Below are 21,377 nucleotides of genomic sequence, written 5' to 3' on the forward strand. Positions count from 1 at the left end.
CTTGTTGGGGTTTGACACCACTGCAAAAAAGTAATGACCAGCAGGATGCTCCTGAGATATCTTAGAATCATTGGATGCTTGGGTTTGGTCCCACACCCCTACCATAGGCAGGGACATCTTCAACTCAATCAGGTTGTTTAGTGACTCATCCAACCTGACTTTGAGTGTTTTCAGTGATGGAGCATCTCCCTCCTCTCTGGGCAACAACAGAGCATTAAGGATGAGCTGTAGGACACTGGTTCCCTCGGTTCTAGCGTCCTTCAAGTAAAGAAAATTAGGAGGTCCCTACGGCCAGGCAGGGCTATTTCCCATATGCACCTCTGGACATGCAGAGCAGTGTCACCTGCAGGGGCTTCTCCCCTGGGTGGGAGCGTTCCCACTGCAGCAGTGGCTCCAGTGGTCCCCGTGGGTCGTGGAGCTACTGCCAGGAGCCACGTGTTAAACAGTGAATCAGTGTTCACAGGCACAGACATCAACCAGACACTTTAACAAATGTCTTGAAGTCAGAAATGAGTCAACTCCCAATTAAACAAGCCAAGACACCCAAACCCACAAGATGAACCCTCTTCTCTAACTTAACACTGGGTTCATTCTGGAACAGGGTTTAGAATTATTTTAGGTGAAGAGATGCAAACATCCCCAGCCCCACGCTTGTGGTTCAGCTCCCAGTGGGGCTCTCAGCAGACCCTGCAGCCTGGAAGAAGAATCGCTGAGTATCAATGCTTCCCTACCATGATCTCCATAGCGCTCCAGCGGGACGTTCCCCAGTACATCGCCATGCCTTGATTTATCACATGTGTCATCGCTCGGACAATTTCTAAAGGAGGGAAAGGAAAAAAGCACATGAGAACTGCACAGAGGCAAATTTTTCAGTACCAAATCTTCCCAAAGACACTTATAAATGTCAAGTACACCGACAAGCCTGAGCAGCTTTGCATTAAACGCTACTTCTGCTGGGTTCTCTTGCTCAAGCGTGGATGAAAAAGCCTTGACAGTGCAAACATAGACTTCTAACCTGCAGTTATTTAAAAACCACTTTTACTCACTGGCTATTGCCCACCACCGCCTTGCGATAATATTTCTTCTAAAATTTAACACAAGAGGGCAGCACAGTCGAAATATAAACAGATAAATATATTTTTTAATTTGTTTACTAAAAGCATGTTGTTGATCCTGGTACTTTTTACGAGGAATATTAGGATGCTAGCAATAAAATGACAAAACTGGACAACTGAACCCTGCTCTGCCGAGGGCCCCACCACTCACGGGAGGAGCAGAACCCAGTGTAGCTCCTCAGCACAGCAGTCCCACAGTCCTTATTTTCCTTTAGGAAGCTTGAAAGTCTACGTGTGCCAGGACAGAATCTTTAATTTCCACCCACCAGACCTCTGCTGAGCAGCCCTGCCTTCAGGGTGGGGTGGGGGAACTCATCATAACCTTCAGTTTGCAAGAGAAGGAGAAAAAATTGTTTCTCTCTCATGGTTGCCCGAGAGGTTATGGAGTCAGGTGTGATGCCTCACTAATGCTGGAAAGAAAATAGTCCTGCTTGCTATTTGCAACTAAATGTTAAGCCTGATTTCTCCCTAGATACACAGCATCACGGGTAGCCCAGGTAGTGCCCATGGCATCGCTGTGGATTGTGCGAGGTCCCCAGGACTGAGCAGGATCCTCCGGGCTGGTAGGGTCTGGGGACATCATCCTTACCAGCAACCAGCAACGCACAGTGTTAAACTCATATTTCTCACTGAGCCTCAGCACTCCTCACCATCTGGAGCTGAGCAGTGGCTGCCAGGGCACTGGCACTGCACTGGCCGCTAACCTCACATAATTTAAACAGACAAAAATAGGCTAAACTCACTCTGAGAGGCTAAAGAAAATAGTACTTAGTCACCGCTCCCTGTGCCGCATAAAGCATCTTGCAGTCAGTGCTCTTCCCTTGGGAAAGCACAAGGAACTCTACACCTACAGCACGAATTTATGACCCATCAAGCTATGGTGAAAGGACTCTGGTTAGAGGCAGAACTGCATAGAGAAGCCCAATGTGTTTATTACACCCCTTGGCACGTCTGCTGTCGCTTGGACAATGACTCCAAGCATCGCTGTCTCAAGATCAAGATGAGCCGCCTTTTATATCATGAGGATTCTCATCCTATTTATGGAAGAAAAAAAAAAAAAACAAAAGCAGGAGCTTGGCAGAGGGGAGATTGCACTGCCAATCTTGACGTTATTGTGACATTGCTTCTGGAGGCAGCGACAAGCAGCTGAAGATGATGTAGTCTCCGTTTATAACCTCGGAGGGCCGTACAAGAGGCACCGTGCCTCCTGTGCGGGGCTTCTGCTTTCCCACTGAATAAGGAGATTTCCTCAAGGGAGACATTGGCTTGGGGGGGTTTCTTCCTCAATAAAGAGTTAAACTGCTGGATATTGTTTTCTTTTATTTCTTATTTCTTCATTTTGGCCAAACCCCTACTTTTCTCTATTTTGGAGCGTTTTATTCTCAGCCTTGCACTGGTCCCACAAAATGCCCTGTTATCAATCAAGCAGCTACCCTGCTACATGCAACGAGCAGCTCTATGGCAATTCTTTCCTCCCTCCCTCCTCAGCAGCTCTAGCTTCTCTCTCGGTTTAGTTTTCTATTTTTGCTGTGCTACCGTTTAGGAATTTTGATGAGCGATTCGTCATTTACCTCTTACATATTTTGGTCCATGGTTGTTTTCATTTCTCCTACGTCTACCCCTTTCAAGAAAAATTGAAGCCAACTCAGAAAAATACATACATGTATCTACTTGTTTACCAATGACTGTTCCCATGGGTGATGGGGTGGCTTGTGAAGGGCACGTGTCTGCTCAGTCCGCCAGCTGGACAGCACAAATGACATCACTTAAGAAGGGGAGATTATTTTTAAATAGAAATCAATGTTTTAAAACCCAGAAAACAGCCTCCAGCAACATAATAATAACTTTGAAGTAGCTTAAAGTTCCCTGAGAGGAACCACGTCAGCTTCCCCACCTGCTTGCTGGGGCTGTGGGTTGGGGCTGTCTGTGCAGAGGGCACCTGGTGTCCCAGCACTGTGACAAGGGAGGGTGTCACCTGGGGACCCTCCTTCCCTGAACCCTGCTTGTCTGCTGGAAAAGGCGCTTGGGGTGGGAAAAAAAAGCATCTGCTAGCACAGTTGGGGGAATCGGATCTCCAGACTCACTAATGAGGCATGAAACTCTCAGGAATTCAGGAGAGAAGCACAGATCTTTCCCATCACCCAACAGAGCCATTTGAGCACTGGGGGCAGGTGGCTGATCCCAGCAAAGGGAGCTCCTCATCCTGCCTGCCTGGGTCAGGGAGGACACGGCTGTCCCAGACAGGGACCTGTCAGACCTCACTGGAGGATTATGACAAAGAGCTTTGCGCAGGGTACTCATCTCTAGATGTTCCTTGAAGCTAATATTGCATTGCTTTTACAAGGAAAAGCTTTTTTAATTTCCTCAGAGACTTAATAAAGGTGAATACAGTTCTGATTTTTAGATTAAGCCAGCTTTGTCTGCCGCCTTGGGGACCAGTCACCTACAATAAATAAATGGGTATTAAATGCTCATCTTCTCTTATCAGCTCCTCCTGAGCAGGCTGGGCTGGGAGAGCAGGAAGCGATTCTGCTCTGACTGGGGTGGGCCAGATGACTTTTTCTACATTGCTGATCTATTGCCTGCCCACAGACAAACACATCACAGCAGCCAGAGGACCAAGTGCTAGCAGAGAAGCCTCACCTTCCTGCACGCAAAGAAAACAAAATGAACATTCCAAGTCCATCCTTCACTTTATTTGGCTCTACCTTGCCGCATAAAACCCCAGTTTGGTCAAGTAGGACCTTCACACACGGTCACAAGTAGCACAAGCAGGGAACATTAAGGTTACCTACAAATTGCTCTCCATCAGAAGCAGATATTTCCTCATGGGAAAAGCAAAGGCACGTAAGGAGATGGAACGGGGCTTGCGTGTCTTGTGAAGGTAGCTCAGCACTTACTGTGCATGCCAGATAGTGCAGAACCGACAGATGGCTCAGCAGATGCTCTGGGATAGAAGTGGCTTAGTAGGTGAACCATAAAAAAAGCATGAAGTACATAGGAAGAACCAACACCACACCATTCATAATAAAAATGTCCCTTTTTTCACCCTGCTCAAAGTCTCACCAAGCACCACAGTTTATCCCTTATTGCCAAGCTCCAGCACTGCTAGCGGTATCTGTAGCATCTTAAAAGCTGCAGATGCCTGAGATCAGCTGTTCCCTGCGAGATGGGAAATATATTCTGTGCTGCCTCATTAGATGACAACTGACTGAGCAGAGAGGTCATTTCTCCCTCCAAGATACAACATGTCATGTTCCTTGACCTCATCAGCTGCTACAAAATCTGCACTGGTCCTAAAATCCCAGGCCAGTTCCCTGAAACTGTAGCTGCCGGCGCTGGTTGGCCAGGGCAGCGTATTGCCATCACCCAGGGCCCGTGCCAGGTCACGCAGCCCCACGTTCGTTAGGAAAATAGGCATCACAACCACTGAAAGTCAAGCTGTGAGCTTCAGAGGGACCTGTCAGGCTCCAGGTTTGTTTGATTTACATGTCCCCATCCATGACGGCTTCTGCAGCCTACAAGTCTTTCTTCTTGCTATTTTTTATTTAGCTGTGAAGCTAATCTTCTGCTACAGTGTGAATGGTTGTGTTAACTCTGATGGGAAGAGAGAAGGAGCGGGAGCTGTTGCCCATTAAAAATAGGGCACTGACCCCAAAACATGTTGATGCAGGTTCCTGGGTAACTGGGCTACGCTACCATGTGCCAAAAGCACGTCTGTGGTTATCAGCAATCACGAAACGTAACTACAGTGCACAGACACTCACAGATCCTGCGAGTTCCTAAATTCGTTCCCTGAATACAACAGTCTGAATTTAGCAATGCCCATTCCCCAGCAGGTCCCACCAGGACTGAGACTCGGCTGGTGCTGCTCATGAACTTAGGGCAGAGAACCCTAACACTTGCCAGTTTTTCCTTGTTTCTAATTATGCGTTGGATCGTGCCCCTGGTTTCAGCACCGGGAGAAGCAAGTGCAGCCCCTGGGATGGGGACAAGGATGGGGATGGCAGCACTGGCACCCTCTCCTCTCTAGAGCTGGTAGCACCAGAGAAATAAGCAGGTTTCCTTTGACAGACCTGCCCTAAATGCAAGCACAAATTAATTTCATCTGAAGGAATCAGGAAAATGAAATAAAAAAGCAAACAACATTAAAACCACCACTGGGACATAATAGAAACTTCAATTTCTTTCCAAGAGACACAAATTCATTGAAGTGTAACTACATAGGGCTCCAGGATATCACAAACACGGTATTTCATATTTAAGCTGCCCCAACTGAATACTTCATAAATTTGTTTTTCATTCCCTACCATCATAGGTCTAAGCCTATAAGCCAGGATCAATCACGTTAAAACCTTTAATTCAAGCTTCCACTAACCTTCCATGGGGGTATTATTGTCTGGCCGATTGGCGAAGACGACATCCACATACTCCAGCTGCAGCCTCTGGAGAGAAGCCTTCAGCCCTGGAAAAGCAAAGCAGAGACAAGAACCAGCCTGGTCAGGGAGAGGAGGGAGTGACAGAGCTGACAGGTACGACACTGCATTAGGAAAGCGGAGCTTGCTATATGTTCAGGCTGGACATTAGGAAAAAATTTTTCACAGAAAGGGTCATTGGGCACTAGCAGAGGCTGCCCAGGGAGGGGATTGATTCACCTTCCCTGGAGGGGTTTAAGGGACGGGTGGACGAGGTGCTGAGGGACATGGTTTAGTGATTGATGGGAATGGCTGGACTTGATGATCCAGTGGGTCTCTTCCAACCTGGTGATTCTATGATTTACAACCATACACACAACTGTAAAGCACATGAGAAGGATACTGGATAATGTCCCACATCTATGCAGCCCTATTAAGAAAGCACCAGTTTCACCACACGCAGAGTTGCTCTCCTTCCACGAGGATTTGTTTTGGTTTTTAAGTAGGCTGAGGTTTGGATTGGAGCAGGCACGGCATGTCCATGGCCAGACTGGAAGCAGGCAGCTGCCAGGGACCAACTTCAACCTTCTGCTTCTGCTCAGAGTTAATCTCATCCAAATCACACCTCAGAGCCTTTCCTTGCAAGCCCAGGGCACATCCCTTCACGTTGGTCCTGTACACCCAAAGAATCCATGCCCCAGGATACCTTCCAGAAATGCAAGTCTGGAGGGGTGGGTGGTGACACTTGGTTAGACACCTTATGATGAGCATCCAAAGCAGCACAGAGGGCTCTACCCTTGCTGCAGGGCAAGCAAGCTGTGCTCACCAATGCAGAGGGCAGAAAGAGTTTTGCAGAGCAAGACAAGGCACTGTTGTGCAGCTACGCCCCAGGACTGCCCAGGCTTCAACAGCTTCTCTATGAGGATCTGATGGGAGATGGCATTAAAAGCCTACAGATAGATAGATATATATATATATAGATACATAGATAGATATATATATATATATATATGCATGTGCACATGTGCTCATGAGAGAGAAGAGGATTTCTAATGCTTATTTTCTATGAATCTTCCCAGGAACAAAATGTTTTTATAAATGTTCATGAAGAAGGAGCCAAAATAGAGCAGCCTGAAAATGTTCACCAAGTTTTGGAATGGAAAAAATGGCCTTAACTGACCTTAAACTTATTTGCTATATGTTCTGTGAAGTTGTTGCAACTGCTGCCAGTATTTTTCTATCATTTCATGAAGTAGCTTCACAAGAAATGGCAAACGAAGATGTTTGGATCACCTGTGGCACAGTCATTCCTTCCCAGAGCATCTCTGGGTCTGGTGCCACCAGCGGCTGGGTCACTGCCTCATGGTGGGGGTTATTCAAAGGTAAGTTCAATAAAACATTGCTAATAAAACATTCAGCAGTACCTTAATATGAAAGTCATATCCTAACGTAGCTGAAATCCGCAAATTAATTAAAGAATGAAAAATTTCCTGGACAATCCCAAAGATACAAGCTGGTTACTATGAGGCAAAACCTACCATGCTCCAGTGATGCTCCTTATCTCTGCAAAATAGCTCCTTTAAGATGGAAGATGACCAAAAATCTGCACTCTAGGGAGGAGGCTGCACTTCTCACCCAGTTTGCTGATGACCACACTCCTTCTCACTCCACCCACACAGGATGGTATTAGCCAGAGTGCAATGTGGGTGGCAGCGACACCCCAGGCGAGGGGTGAATAATGGATACATAGGAATAATATTTTTCATATTGTCTTTCTTATAATGTATACGGAACTAGTCCTGGTTGTCGAAAGGTGTGAAAATGGGCCAGTGCAGATTCTGGGGATAAATGGCCAAATACAAGTTAAAGCTGCTGTTTCTGGCAGGCAAACCTGATTTTTTTTTTTTTTTTGCAGACGGATGCTACCTTCTGATAAACAAAGATCAAAGCGTACATCCTGCCTACCCTGCAGTGTGAACTGTGAACAGGCTGGCTCTCCCCTGTGCCCTCTCACCACCGACACAACAGCACTCGAGTAATATAGATAAGCCTGAATTTCTCTATCCCAATTTGTCTTGGCAGCAAACGTTAGCTTAACCAACCACCACTGTAAATAATTAGGGTTTGTGTCATAAATCAAAGAGAAGGCTAATTACCTGAGCATACAAAGTGCAATAAAGAGAAACACTTCTCATTGCCGCAGCCGTTGCGGTTCCCTGGGTTATGGAGGGTGCTATTCCCTGGGGTTTCAGCCCTGGCTTTCCCAGGCTGGCATTGGCATCGCTTAGTGGAAAGCAGCCACTCCCCATGGAACTCTGTGGCCATCGCAGAGCGGCACAGCCCGCTGCCCTGAGCTCCCCAGGGACCCTGGCACGGAGCATTTCATTTCCCAGTAACCCAAAGAACACATTTTGCACATCCCTCCGTGGCAGCAGACAGAAGTGGGTCAAACAGCAACAAGAGGCGGGCGGCGCGAATCCCTCTGCAGAGATTTGAAGCACAGGTACCAAGCCTGATGCTCCCCTTCTGTCCCAAAGGCTCCCCAGCCTCCGAGGAGTCAGGCATCCCCAATAACTCCATTCAATGGCTTTAAGTAGCTTTTCCCCCAAACTCATGCTATTTTTATTCAGGATCTACACAGGAGACAACCCCGGGCTGCTGTGGTGCTGGGCTGCTGTGGTGCTGGGCTGCTTTGCTGGGTTTGAGAACCCAGTCTGCACCGGGGAGCTGACAGCCTCAGGGTCCTCCTGGGGAGTTGCAGGGTCTACCCAGGCAGGGACCTCTTGCTGGGACAAGGTCACACCTGACACCGGTGATGACAGAAACGTGTCTTTTCCTGGGCACTGCTCTATGTCCTGCATGTCAAATCCTGTGCAAGTTACAATCGTGCCCATGGTCACCATGCTTGGGTGTCTGACCTGAAACCCAGCAGCTCTCCAGATGGAGCCAGACCAGGTGAAAAACCCACTTGACCATGTAGAAAAGTATACGTGCTCTCACTCCCTCTCCAACAATAATGTATCCGAGAGAACAAAAAAAAGCAACTGGAAAGAAGATGAGAATGTATTAGATGCAGCAAAGACCCGGGTGAATAAATCCTGATGAATAAGGGAGGTTGTGCACGGCATCACTCAGCAGGACGCGGGGCCGGATGCGAGGAGCTGGGTGAGGGAACGTACAGAAAAATCGAGCACCTGAGAAGCAGCAGCACTGAGAGCAAAGCAGCCTGCTGCTCAGCAGATGGGACCTGGCGCTCCTCCAGAGGCTATTTCTGCCAGCTGACATCACACCCCGCATCCTCATCCCTCCCTGCTCCACTGAGGAGCCTACTGAGCCACAGCCACTTCTGCTGGTCACCCCAGCCCCCAGGAAAGAGCCTGGGGGTGTTTATGTACCCCCACACGGAGCAGCTCCAGACCAACCAAGCCTTCCTGCCACAGCAACCACAGCAGGTCCACGGCACTTGGCGTACGGGTTGTTCTTGAGAACAACAGTGCAAAGCTACAGGGAACCCGTGCGAGGCAGTGAGCGATGGAATAGCAGCGTGGCAAACCTTGATTGCCACAGATAAGTGATAAATCTGTGATCATAAGTGATAAATCTGAGCGCCACGCACGCAGCTGACCGAGGACAACATGCTCGCTTATTATAGCAAAACCCACAAAGGTTGTTGCTGCATAGAGAGCGGAGTGGAGAAGGCTTTTTGTGTGCAATGTGTTAGTGTGCACTTTTTGAGGAAAGCCAGAAGAATCCTTTTGCGTATTTTGGGCCCTGAACAGCCACACCAGGGAATCACCCTGCACTGGGCTGGGCTGGAGGAGCAGCGAGTGCCAGTTCAAGCAGACCTGGCACATGGGAGAGTGCTCGCCCTGGGGTCCATCTGCTGCATCCCAGCGTGCTCGTGCACAGCCAGAACCCTGCCCCGTGCAAAACCTACCTTCAATGATGTGTTTCCTCGAAAGCCCTCTTTCTGTTTCAGCTCTGCAAAGGAAAAACAGGTACAAGGCTGTTAGACAGCTGAGGTGCAAACTATCGGGGAGCACTAGCTTTGCGTTCTGGTTTAAACATCCCAAAAATGAAGTTAAAACTCATAAAACAGAGACACGCTGAACATTATTTGTGTTCCCCGCCTCAAAGACATCATCATTTGGAATGGGAAATATCACTGTTAATTGAATATGGTGACAGCCCTGAGCCTTCATTGATGTATTTCAGAGGAAGGCAGCCAGTTACACCTCCTGGAGCCACAGGGATGTTCAGGGTGGGAGCCCATCCAGCACAGCACCCCAGGCTCTGCTGGGAGCTGCCGCCTCTGTGACTCTCTGACTCCTTAGAAGACTTGGCAAAATGAGAAAGAAAATGACAGCAACAAGCTCTCTCTCCAAGGAGCCATTAATCTCCACCTGGTTCTATGACTGTAAAAAGGAAAAGCGCACAGCAGCAAACACTGTTATGAGTAACTGAGAGACTTACTTTCCACCCCAGTACAGTTTTGTTGTGATGACCAGACTGGATCTCCTGCAAACAGAACAAAAGAATTATTATTCTTAAAAAAGAAGATGTACTAGAAGTACTGTCACAGCCTGAGCTCGGAGAAGGTGTTCACACATCACTATAATCTTTTTTACAACAGGCCATTTCTCCTCCCCTGCTCAGATCCACTGCAGGGAGCAACCCCAGGCTGTCATCCAGGAAATAAAGCCAATTCAAGTGAAGCGACCAAAAAAAAAAAGATACATGCTTAACTATGGAGTAAAGAATCTCTAGAGCCCTAAACTAAGGGTTACAACACTATTTCCCTCCCTGCATCCCAGTCCAGTGCTTCTCATTATCACGCAGCATTCCCAGAGCTGTTAAATCTCCAAGAGTGATATATTCACTGAATTAATCTATAAATTCCCATGTGATAATAAGAAATTATCATTCACAAACTAGCTTGCTGCATAACTGTATGTGTACAACACAATTTCTCCAGCTTTTGCTAGACTTAACTTTTTTTTCTTCCACAGTACCCAGAATTTCTAACTGAATAATCATCCCCCTAGCACAGGGATACTGGTTTTAGAGAGAGCACCGCTAGAAGCCATTCTTCACTTGAAGGCTGAACATGACACACATGGGAGGTCTTTAAAGATTATGTAAATGGTCTTAAAACTACCCAACATATGCTAATGCGCGTCATTTAAATTAGGTATCGTCTCCTACCAGGCTACTCAAGATGAAGGCCCATCACAGCTTTGCATTCTTAATACACAGTCTTATGTACCCAGATAAGGATGCGCCGACACACAAATCATCTGTCTTGCTACACCGTGCATGGTAATGATGATGGATACGCTTGGAAGCTGTGCTCGCCGTGCCACGCAGAGACGATGCTCTCTGGCTGGTTGCTCTGCGTGTGCCCATCGCACACACAGGCTCCCGGCGATGCCCGAAGGCAGCAGCTCTCAATCCTGGTCCAGCATCACTTAACAGGCACTGGTGCTAAAAACCAGAAGGATTGTCATGTGCCCAGGAGTCCCACTCGTTTGCAAGTGGCAGGGAATGTCGTCCAGCCATACGGTACCTCCAGCCTTTCTTCTTCAGGATGTTCCCCAGGATGACCTCAGCCCTGCACAAGAGAGAGAACCTCACGTGAGGGGAGGCAAGAGGATGCTCAGCACCAGGTATCCCATCACAACCACCACCTACTCCGAATTCCTGGGACAACAGCTCCCACCCACCAGCTGTGCGACTCTCCCTTGTCCTCCACGGGTGACAGTGACCCAGCACCAGCTGGGATGGGTCCCCTCCATCTGTACAAATTACTTTGCCCACTCCCTCCCATGGGGACAGACCTGAGTCCCCATGCCTATGTCACCTTGCACCTGCTCTAGGAAGGCAGAGCCACTTTGTCCCCACACCAGGGTTGTGATGTCCCAGCCCACCTCTTACACTAAATACAAAGCAATGCAAATGACCCAAAGTCAAATATATTACAGATGGGTACATTTTTTCCCCAACTGCACAGCGACACTAAGAGCATCAGCTCTGCTGCAGCCAGAGCAGCTCTCCACGCCGGGATCTATGCCTGGGAGCCAGCACTGGCACAGGCCGTTCGTCACCATTAAGATGTGCACTGACTTTTCATTTGTTGAGGACATTTTTCTCCTTGTGCAAATGGCAAGTGGCACAAGTGACACATTTCAGGCTTCATCTGGGTGCAAATGAGTTGGGGTTTGATTTTTAATATATATATTTTTTTTTAATTTTAAAGAGTGTTCCAAAACCAAAGGCTTTTCTGAGACTCCTTTGGGAGAAGGGGGATTCCCAGGCACCACCAGACCCCTATTCATAACAAATCATTGTGATGCAGGGAGGAGCAGAGCCAGGAGAAGGGGTTTCAGGAAAGTGGAGTGGGACACTCTACTTTGCCCAGGGCTAGGGGGTTGGAATTAGATGATCTTTAAGGTCCCTTCCAACCCAAACCATTCTACGATTCATTCTATAGGACTGGACACTCACTTGCCAGCCGCATACACCTCAGCCGTGTCGAACAGGTTGACGCCACTCTCATACGCGATGGTCATCAGCTGCTCTGCCACCTCGGAGAAGCAGAGACAGGGAGGTAAGGGGTGACAGAACACATCCCAAGGAACAGCCAGCAGATTCACATTAACTTCCCTGAGAGGAATCAACCTCTTCTCATAGGAATATCCTAGACTTTCATATAGGAAAGCCACCGAGAATTTAACAGGGTTATAGAAGATACACTGCAAATCTGTGGAGTTTAATGCAGAATGGATAGTTCCATGGGAAGAGTTTAATTTGTTTTTGGTCACCTGGCACATTGTCCCACAGCTCTGCAGCAGATGCCACAAGGGATGTAAATGCCTGAAGGTCATTTCATGTGATTGCTGGGAGTCCCACTGGGGAATTCTGCACTGGCATGTGCAGTCAATGCCCAGGCAGGGTACCTGCAGGTGACCAACAGCCTTAGGGTGGGCATCCTGCCAGGGTGGGGCTGCCTTTCAGTCCTCTTTTTCCATGTGTGAACACTTTACATTGACTTCTTCTAAAGCAAGAGAGCCAAGGAGCAAATTTATGATTGAAAGAACTCATCTCACTTCAGCTCGCAGTGCCAAGAAACAGGCACGAACTCAGGGATCTGCTGTCAGCAGAAGAAATACCACCAAAGACTGAGTGAGTTAAAAAGCAAAAAACCCTTTGAATTTGGACTCCTGGTCTATTTTCTTTCTGCCAAAGGCATTTTGGGGTTTCTGTCAAATACCAGAGGGAAGGCAGCTAGGAATTTGCCCTCCTCGTGGTGACTAGCATCTGCAGCATACCTGAGACAGAAGGAAACCCACGTGCCACCCAGTGCTTGGGAGGATTATTAATCGAGATTAAGAGCCATCTGGCATGGGCAAGAACACCTAGGAAACCCAAGCTTTGTTTCATCTTATTCTGTAAAAGATAACTCATCAGGCAGCTCCTTGTGAGCAGAGACCCTGCCTGTATCTATGACCGTTGCCGATTACATACACGGTGCAAAAATAGTTTCCAGTTTCTGCTCCAGGAACAGCAGCACTGCCACTGGTAAGGAGGAAATAGAATTCCAAACAGTATGGAAAAAAACCACTTTAAGGGATAGATGGGTTATTTATTAAAGTTGATCTCTGGAAATGTCAAATTCATTAAGTTTTTTTTTGTAGCAGAAGCACAAGCTTTGTGTTGCTTTCCATAGTAACTCTCTACAGTTTCCTCATGCAGAAACAGGCTCCTCTGATTTTGGTAGCCATGGTTTCATTTTAAAATATCTCATAATGGTTTTTCCTTCATACGTTATGCTAGCACCAAGCATCACTTACCTCGTCTGAGATTTGACCTCCAAAAGTGACCCATGTCCCTAGAAAGAACAAAATAATCTGTTACTGCCAGAGGGTTTTGCCAACAAAAATTTGCTCTCTCAAAATTCAGGGTCCTTAGGATTAAACGGGTTTAAAATGGGATTAAAAGGCTGAGAGGCTGTTGCTTCCCCTGAGAGCAGGAGGGGAACAGGCACCGGAGTCCTGTTTCCTGGGAGGAGACTGCAGGGCTGGGCATGTGGAGCCAACACTGGCACATGAACCTGCTCAGGGATGTGCTGGTGGGATGCCCTGCTGCCAAAATACATGGTTTTTATTGAAATCCAAAACTCTTTGTAAAACTGTGTTTGTTTTCCAAAGCTTCCATTTGACAAATTGGAAAAAATATACACTATGCTGCCAAAACATGTCATTTGGGGAATTAAACTCTTCTTAAATTTGTGCTTCAGTGTTTAGCATCGTACAAGTCAGAAGTAGGAAAAAAAAAATAGAAGTATTTTTTATCAACATGAAGTGTTTAAAACCCATCCAAAGTGACTTTTCCCTAGACCTTTTCCATAAAGCTGGTGTCTGACACAAGCAAAGCCAACAAACAGTGTTTTCACTGATTAGCTCAAGGAGTAGCTGCAATTTAGACTCTGGTCTGCTATTAGGAAAAACCTTGGGGCATTATTTCATGATGACCCCTACAGTGTGTAGATCTAACTGGATATTCCTAAGCTATAGGAATATTATTTCCTATACATACTATGTGTGTATATGTGTTAGAAATACACATTTCCTAAGCTGTTGGGAGGAAGAGCCAGCACTGAGCTGAGGAAGCACCAGGTGCCACGTGGGACCCTGCCAGACATCGCTCCTGCCCTATTTATGTGACCTTACAGAACACCCTATGAAAAGCGATGCCAAGACATAAAAGAGGAGGCTGTGACATGACCCTTGTCTTTTGCCAACGTGTCACAATCTTTGATCCACAGCACAATTTTGTCCCTGAACTTTTTGGGACCAACATGCCAGCTACATGTAAAATCACATTACTCATTTAATGAATGGGCGAAAGCTCACGTGGCTCACGCAAAACCTTCCAGAACTTAAAATTCTGCCTTATAATATCCCTCTATAAGGAGGACAGAAGCATTCATGCCCCAAGTTGGAAGCTTTGTGCAAGACAGAGCCCACGGTGCTGGGGTTGGGCTCTGCTGCTAAGGTTGAGAGGGTGGCAATTAAATGGTCCCTGCCAGCCTGCTTGCTCTTGCAAAGGGCCTCATGCAATAGATACGTAAATGCTCCCACATCTTCATTAAAAATGTATTGGTTAGCTCACTGCTTACAGTGAGCGTGGAAGATGAACCTTGAGCAGGAGTCGGAAAGCAAAGCGCGTGCCTGCTGCTAACGCTGGAGCTGCTTTGATCAGTCCCTGGTTAGAAACAAAACAAGAAGAGTCATCTCCGCTAGGAGAATCTTGCTCTCTTTCCCTCAAAAAAAAAAAGGTCAATCTGCATTTTTTTTTACACACCAGATTTCTCTGTGTACAAATAAAGTTGTTATAAAGATATGCGCTTGCTGTGCATTTAAAGTGAAACTCTTATTGCTTGTGGAACAGTCCAAGCTCTGGAAAAAAACAACTTTCACAGATCAGAAATGCATAACACGCCAAAATAAAAAAAAAAACCGAGCAAAGCACACCCATTTCTAACTAATTTTGCATTTACTTTTGCCCTTGATAAAGGCAATACCGAGGTGACAGCAGCACCCGTCAAAGCCGAAGCCCCTGTGGCTGCAGCCACCCTGTCTGCCCCTGATATACCTCGCTGGTTATAGACCTCAGGAAAGGTACTTTCTCCTGTCGCTGCAGGAGAATGCTCTCGTCCAGCCCAATAAAGATAAAAATAGATTTCAGTTTATCATTAAGCTTCTTTAAGCAGCTGAAAAAACTCCAAATGAAGCCCGATTTCCATGCTAAGGCTTCAGAAGGGTTCTTTTTATAAGAATACATTAAAATGCATTTCTACTGAAAAATGTGATGAGACTGTTTATCCCAAAGTGATTTTTGTGCTTAAGTATGCATACAGGTTCCCTGCGCAGGTGAGAAAACAAGGAATTATTTATACACCTTGTGGACTGCACATCTCTCAAGAGTAGGTACCTACAACCTTATGACCCAAACCATGACCCACCAAGCAGTGAAGGGGGGGCAGAGAGGCAAAATACTTAAAAGCCTGGGCATGTGCGGAGCAGCAGAGGTAGAAATGGCTCATGGAAGAGTATGGAGCACTTTATCTCTTCAAATAAAAGTCATCAACACATGCAATATTGAGTATACCTGCCTCTCTCCCCACAGCGCTCCCAGATCCTGGCTAAGGGGATTATGAGGGGCTTGGGACCTCTGGATCACATAGATGGGGAATCCTTGGGGTATTATTTTTCCTTGATAATTGAAAAATAAATAAATAAAAAAGCCAGGAAAGTGAGTTTTTGATGGCAGGGTGATCTCCAAAGCATATGATGCAACCGGGGAAGTAGGATGCACCGTGAGGGTCCCAGCCAGAGCCAGGAAGGCAGCACACAAATCCCCATCCTGGGACACCCCAGAGCAGTTGGTATGGGGAGAGGTGGACACCCACATCCAGAACAGCCAGGGCAGCTGCTGGGACTGCAGCACAGCACCCACTGCTCAGCACCAATTAAAATATATATATATATAAAAAAAAATCACTAAATCACTCCAGAAAGCACGAGGAACACTTGGCATTTCAAACAGTGACTGAAGATGATTCACAACCTCAGCCAAGGGGATTATTCAGGAAGAAAAATGTACTAGAGAAAGATATATTTTTAATCATTACTTTTCTCCTTACCAAGTCAATGCCTTTCTCTTGTCTATCCCAATCAGCTCTCCATAAAGACATTCCCACCCCAACTCAGCGTGGCACTGGCTAACAGACCTCCTACTCCTGCCCCTTGTCCATCACAGTGTTTCCTTGCACTGGGAAATGGTTTCCCAGCTGGATATCCTCACCTTCTACAGAGGAATTTCAGTATTCAAACTAGATTTGGCTCCATTTCCACCACATCCCAGAGCCTAGCAAGGTGTGATTATTGCTGGGCTATTTGCTGACGCAAAATTCAATGCCTTTGCCAGCAGATGTGTCACCTCAGCAGGAAAAAAAAAATTCCTGGATGAAAGTCAAAGCTTTGCCTCCTGCCAGTACAGTTTTATCCCTGGCTTGCTCCTGGCGAGGATGCTGCCACATGGAGATCTGGCACGTGGGTCTGGTCTGGCGCTCGAACGACCAGCAAATGCTCAGCCCTGCTCCCTGCAAGACCCTGCCTGCAAATCTGAGCCCTTTGCCTCCATCTCGGGCCAGTGGATCTTTGGGACTAGGTTTCTCTCACATGTGAGGTTTGCAAAAAATAACCCTTTTCCCCAGAGCAAAGCAAACAAGAAGCAATAGCAGAAAATATCTGGTTTTGTACTTGATTGCAAGTGCAGGGTATCCTGCCAGTGGCTGTAGGAACCACTCATTTTTGAAGGTTTCTTCTGTGCTTTTGTACATGGAATTGGATTTGGGATGGCTGGTTTCACCCTGCTGCTCGTTTCCTTGGAGTCAGGGCTAATCACCTTGTTGGAGGCTGTCTCAACATTTTCTGAAAAATCAACAGACAGCCTCTACAGGCAGAATTTCCTCTGAATTAACTGTGAGAAAAATATGATCTTGTTTCTCCCCTGCCTTGCAATCACATTTCAGAGCCAGCATCACAGAAAGCACCTTGCAGCAGCCCCATGAGCACACTCAGGGTTAGCCTGTTCAGATTCCTCAATTGAAACCTCACCTAGTGTTTGCTCACCCAAGGAAGGGGGCGAAAGCCCAGCCAGGAGCAGAGCTCAGTACTGGGATGCTGCTGGAGCTGGGTCCCAGGAGTGATGCTCAGCAGTCCCAGCTCCAGCAGGAGAGAAGGGGGGTTCAGCAGCCCCGGAATGATGCTCAGCCACTGCCTCAACAAACCTTTCCAAATATCTTTGCTTGTGAAACACTCTGCTAACACACCTGACCTCGTGCTCGCTCAACAATGCTCACACTGCAAACAGCACCCAGCACAAGAATTAATTAGAGTGTGAGCTGGGAGAAGCAGGACATAATTAAAGGGTAAGCATTGCCTTAGCGCTACCTACATTTGATTTCTGGCCTGCTTCACATTTTCCTCCACTTACTACCAGGCGAAGCACACTCCCACCTTGCTGAGGTTTTGAAAGGCTTTTAGGGAAGATTGCTGAGTCTTCAGAAACTTTGGTAAACCTTAAATTAGATTTTCATGCTGCAGAGAATTTAGGAAAATACATCTATCTTTTAGCAAACTGCAAGAAAGAAGCTATTTAGAAAAGTCCTACGGGCTGGCACTCGCAGACACCTGATGGATCTGTGGCAGGAGGGGAGGACGAGCTGTGCTGCAGCAGAAATACCTGTATGCCCAAGAGAAGATGGCAATTGAATTACAGGCTTCCCAGTTCTCCTGTCCCTAGCTGAGCTGTAGGGCTCACAGCTTCTGGATCAGGCTGCGATGCTTGGCTCTGAATTGATGCCTGCCAGCTCTCCCAAGCCCTGCCCTTGCTCCCTCCTCAGCCCCAATTTATCCCATGCAGCTGCACTCACAAAGGCTCAATATATTTAGATGTTGCTGCAGTCCCACATGCTTGAAATTGAAGAAAAGCTCTGCAAAATGTTTCTGGGGTTTTTTTCTTTCTTTTTTTTTTTTTTTTCCCTGCTGTTACTTCCTTCCCATAGCTTTTCTCCACCACAACAACGTTAGCTCTCAGTGAACTGGAAAGATAAAAAAATAAGATCTCTACACCAGATAAGGCAACTCCTTTCAAAGCCTGGATCTATTTTAACTAGAAGAGCTGCTCTTAATGGAATAGGCCTTATTTATATGACTTGTGATACAGGGTGACTTTCACAAATCACTCTATTTTAAATTCAAATCTCAAAGCACATTGGAAAAAATTAGCAAACCCCTTGAGCTCCTGCCCTGTGAACACAATTATGGATGGAGCAGTGAGCTGGAACGGGAACCCATAGCCACAGCAAGCACCCAGTGCAGGCAGAGTCCAGGTCATTGCCTGCTCCTGCCTTCACCCACTTGCCCCAAGGCAACAGCACAGGAGCCCAGCACACCCTGCTGCTTTTCTGAAGATGCATTGGTGCTTCCAGCTCTCTGTGCCAGCATCTTCAACACCTGGGAGAAGAAGGATCTCTCTTTAACGTGGGGCTGGAGGGGCCCTGGCAGAGTGGAGCATCCATTCCTGGCATCTCTGCACATCACCAGCACCCTCAGGCTCCCAATGCCCCAGCCTTGCATCACAAAAACGTGCTCACTGCAAGAAAAACAGCAGCTCCTTTCCACAGCGCTCAGTTTTGGGTTTTTTTTTAAATATATGTACTTCTAAGCATTCTTCACGTGAGCGCTTCAACTGCCATCAAGACATTACTCGCATGAGTAAAGCCATCAGGAGCTCTCAGCCCATCGCACACGCTCTTGCCCCGCAGCTGAGGGACAGCAGCTTTTTGATGCCTGCATTGCTACAGGACCTGCAGGGCCAGCACATATGGGCTGCAGCGCTTATATATGCTCTTTTTTGATGAAATATTGATAAGCTATTCTTTGGTTTTCAAACCAGGATGGAAGAGAAATAATGTATACACACTGGATAAAATCAAATAAAAATCTGCCTGCAGCCCAGGCAGCTGCCATCCCTCAAGACCAGATTTCTGACACTTAAAGCTCTTGGAGGCATTCACAGACGTCTCAGATGTGGTCTCTGCAGGCTGTCCCTCATGGGGAGCAGGTGTATTAGAAGAATTTTATGCCACATCTGTTTGTACAGTTCCACTTGAGAACCATGGGTGGAAAGCATCACCTCACACCACAAGAAGCACCTTGGCTGATGCACAGAGCTGTTATTAGCACACAGAAGGGCTTCTGCCTTAAGCCACCTGCAAGACCAAGTGCAGGCTGGGGCTCTGAGAGCACACGTCTGCACTGAGCTGCAAAAGCAGACCCATTACCCTCCTGAGCAGACACCCCACCAGGGGCAGCCACAGCGGTCACTCACCCAGCCCGAGGCACGAGACTCTCAGTCCAGATTTTCCAAGGTTTCTAGAAAGAAAAGAAAATAATTAGAAAATGTTTTTAAGGCCTCAAGGGACACAACTCGGATAAGTCCATGGGAAACCAGCATCCAGAGGAGATGAGTCTTTGCTTTTGTCCAAATCACCCCTTTTCCTGCAGAAGATGCAGAGGTTTCCTCAGCTGGGATGCAGGCTGCCCACTTTGGAGAAGGATGGATGCACTGCGGTGGTTGGAATAAACCCAAATACATTTAGATGCAACTCCTACCTCATGTCATTTGTTGTCTATGAATAACACACCTGCAGTTCCTTCGCTTTCACCCTCAGTTACTATTCATTGATTAACATACTCGCCTTATGCAGCTTCACTTTTTTTTTTATTCACTCTCAGACTTGTCAAAACACTCACATCCATCACTGCAGAGCCCTGGGCCTGTTACTGCTGAAGCTCCCAAGCTCATGGATTTCTCCCAGCACAAAACACCCTACGACTTCCCAACTGTTAAAGGATTTTCACCAGACAATGGGTAACAATCATCTCGCTTTATTCACAATTCAGAGTTGGGCCATCACCTCAGAGAGTGGCAAAGTTCCACACAAAATCATCAGATATTGTATAATGCTATATAAATAGGTATTTTCTTTGAAAGGTTGTTGGTGTTTTTCCATGTGCTCCTAGTTCTTTATTCTTTATTAAGGAAAGCTGTGGCTGCCCCATCCCTGAAGGTGTTCAAGGCCAGGTTGGATGGGGCTTGAGCAGCCTGATCTGGTGCGAAGTGTCCCTGCCCACGGCAGCGGGTTAGAACTAGATGATCTTTAAGATCCCTTCCAGCCCAAACTATTCTAAAATTCTATGATTCAGCTGGACTGGGGCTGTACATGGGATAATTGAAGAGTATTCTTGTAGTTGCCATGATTTCTAACATCCATTCTTATTATATTCTTAATACTCCATTTCACAATTGCCTATCAATAATATCTAAGTCCTACATGGATATGTTTATCATATTCATTCATTTCCCTTAACGAGCTCCAAGCACTTACTTGATCCTTCACACCAGTTGCTTTTTTCAGCACCCACAAGAAGAAGTTATAACCCTTCTCCCCACCTCCCAGAGCTGGGCTGGAGACAAGATAATTAGCCCCAAGGCCATGAAACATGCCACACTTTAAACCCCTACCCTAACTTAAACCTGTCGCTGTAGTACAAAATACCCTTTTAATTATACCCTCCTGCTTTAACCTTTAAACAACAGCTGCATCTGTGCAACTCTTTCACCAGATCAAGGTATAATTTGGGGACCATCTATCAACCTTTCGCAGCAGAGCGCTGAGAATAATCTTGTTTTGTCATTCCTAATGAATTATTTAAAACCAAATAACAATTTAAAAAAAGCCCTGCTCACCTGTGGTGAAAGGGGTCTGACAAAACACCCGACCTTAACATGGGTTGTGCCCTGCTCCTTCAGCTCCTCTTTTTACACTCTTGATTTTGGGGCTGTTCAGGTATTTGTTCATCTGGCACAATTTCCTGGGTGGGAGAGCAACCAAAGGCATCCCGGGGGGACCCAGCCAGATGGTAGCAGGCAGCCCTTCCCACCCCTCCCTAGGGCCCCCGAACTACTGTACCCAAAAAAAACTAGTGCTGCTGACAGGAATTTGAAATTTTGGGAGAGAGAGGAATTTGTCCTCAAGTAGCTTTTTGAAATGCTGCAGCTGTGTTTCCAGCACCACAGGCTCCCCAGGCTCGCAGCACAGTTGGGGCAGACACTGACCTAATTTTTTTCTTTTCCCCCCTTTTCTATTTTTTTTATTCCTTTTCTACTATTTTTCTCAGTGAAAGCACAGCTGGACCCCTGCATAACAAAGCCC

The 21,377-nt window shown here is 46.9% G+C and overlaps 1 protein-coding gene across 4 annotated transcripts in view; it reads right to left on the reverse strand.

Annotated features, from left to right (window-relative positions):
* Window positions 1–21,377, reverse strand: part of KCNAB1 (potassium voltage-gated channel subfamily A regulatory beta subunit 1) — a 155,484-nt gene that overhangs the window by 87,302 nt on the left and 46,805 nt on the right. For all 4 annotated transcript variants that reach the window (XR_011338108.1, XM_069865146.1, XM_069865147.1 and 1 more), the window contains exons 2-9: window positions 19,490–19,533; window positions 13,381–13,418; window positions 12,035–12,114; window positions 11,097–11,141; window positions 10,004–10,048; window positions 9,468–9,511; window positions 5,494–5,580; window positions 732–817 (exon numbers count right to left, since the gene is read on the reverse strand). Coding sequence is in view for 3 of the 4 variants with exons in the window: in XM_069865146.1 (XP_069721247.1) it covers window positions 732–817; window positions 5,494–5,580; window positions 9,468–9,511; window positions 10,004–10,048; window positions 11,097–11,141; window positions 12,035–12,114; window positions 13,381–13,418; window positions 19,490–19,533 (469 nt within the window). In the remaining variant the exon portion in view is untranslated. The remainder of the gene's footprint in view (window positions 1–731; window positions 818–5,493; window positions 5,581–9,467; window positions 9,512–10,003; window positions 10,049–11,096; window positions 11,142–12,034; window positions 12,115–13,380; window positions 13,419–19,489; window positions 19,534–21,377) is intronic.

The sequence above is a fragment of the Phaenicophaeus curvirostris genome, chromosome 10 (genome assembly GCF_032191515.1).
Source record: "Phaenicophaeus curvirostris isolate KB17595 chromosome 10, BPBGC_Pcur_1.0, whole genome shotgun sequence".
Lineage (NCBI taxonomy): Eukaryota > Metazoa > Chordata > Aves > Cuculiformes > Cuculidae > Phaenicophaeus > Phaenicophaeus curvirostris.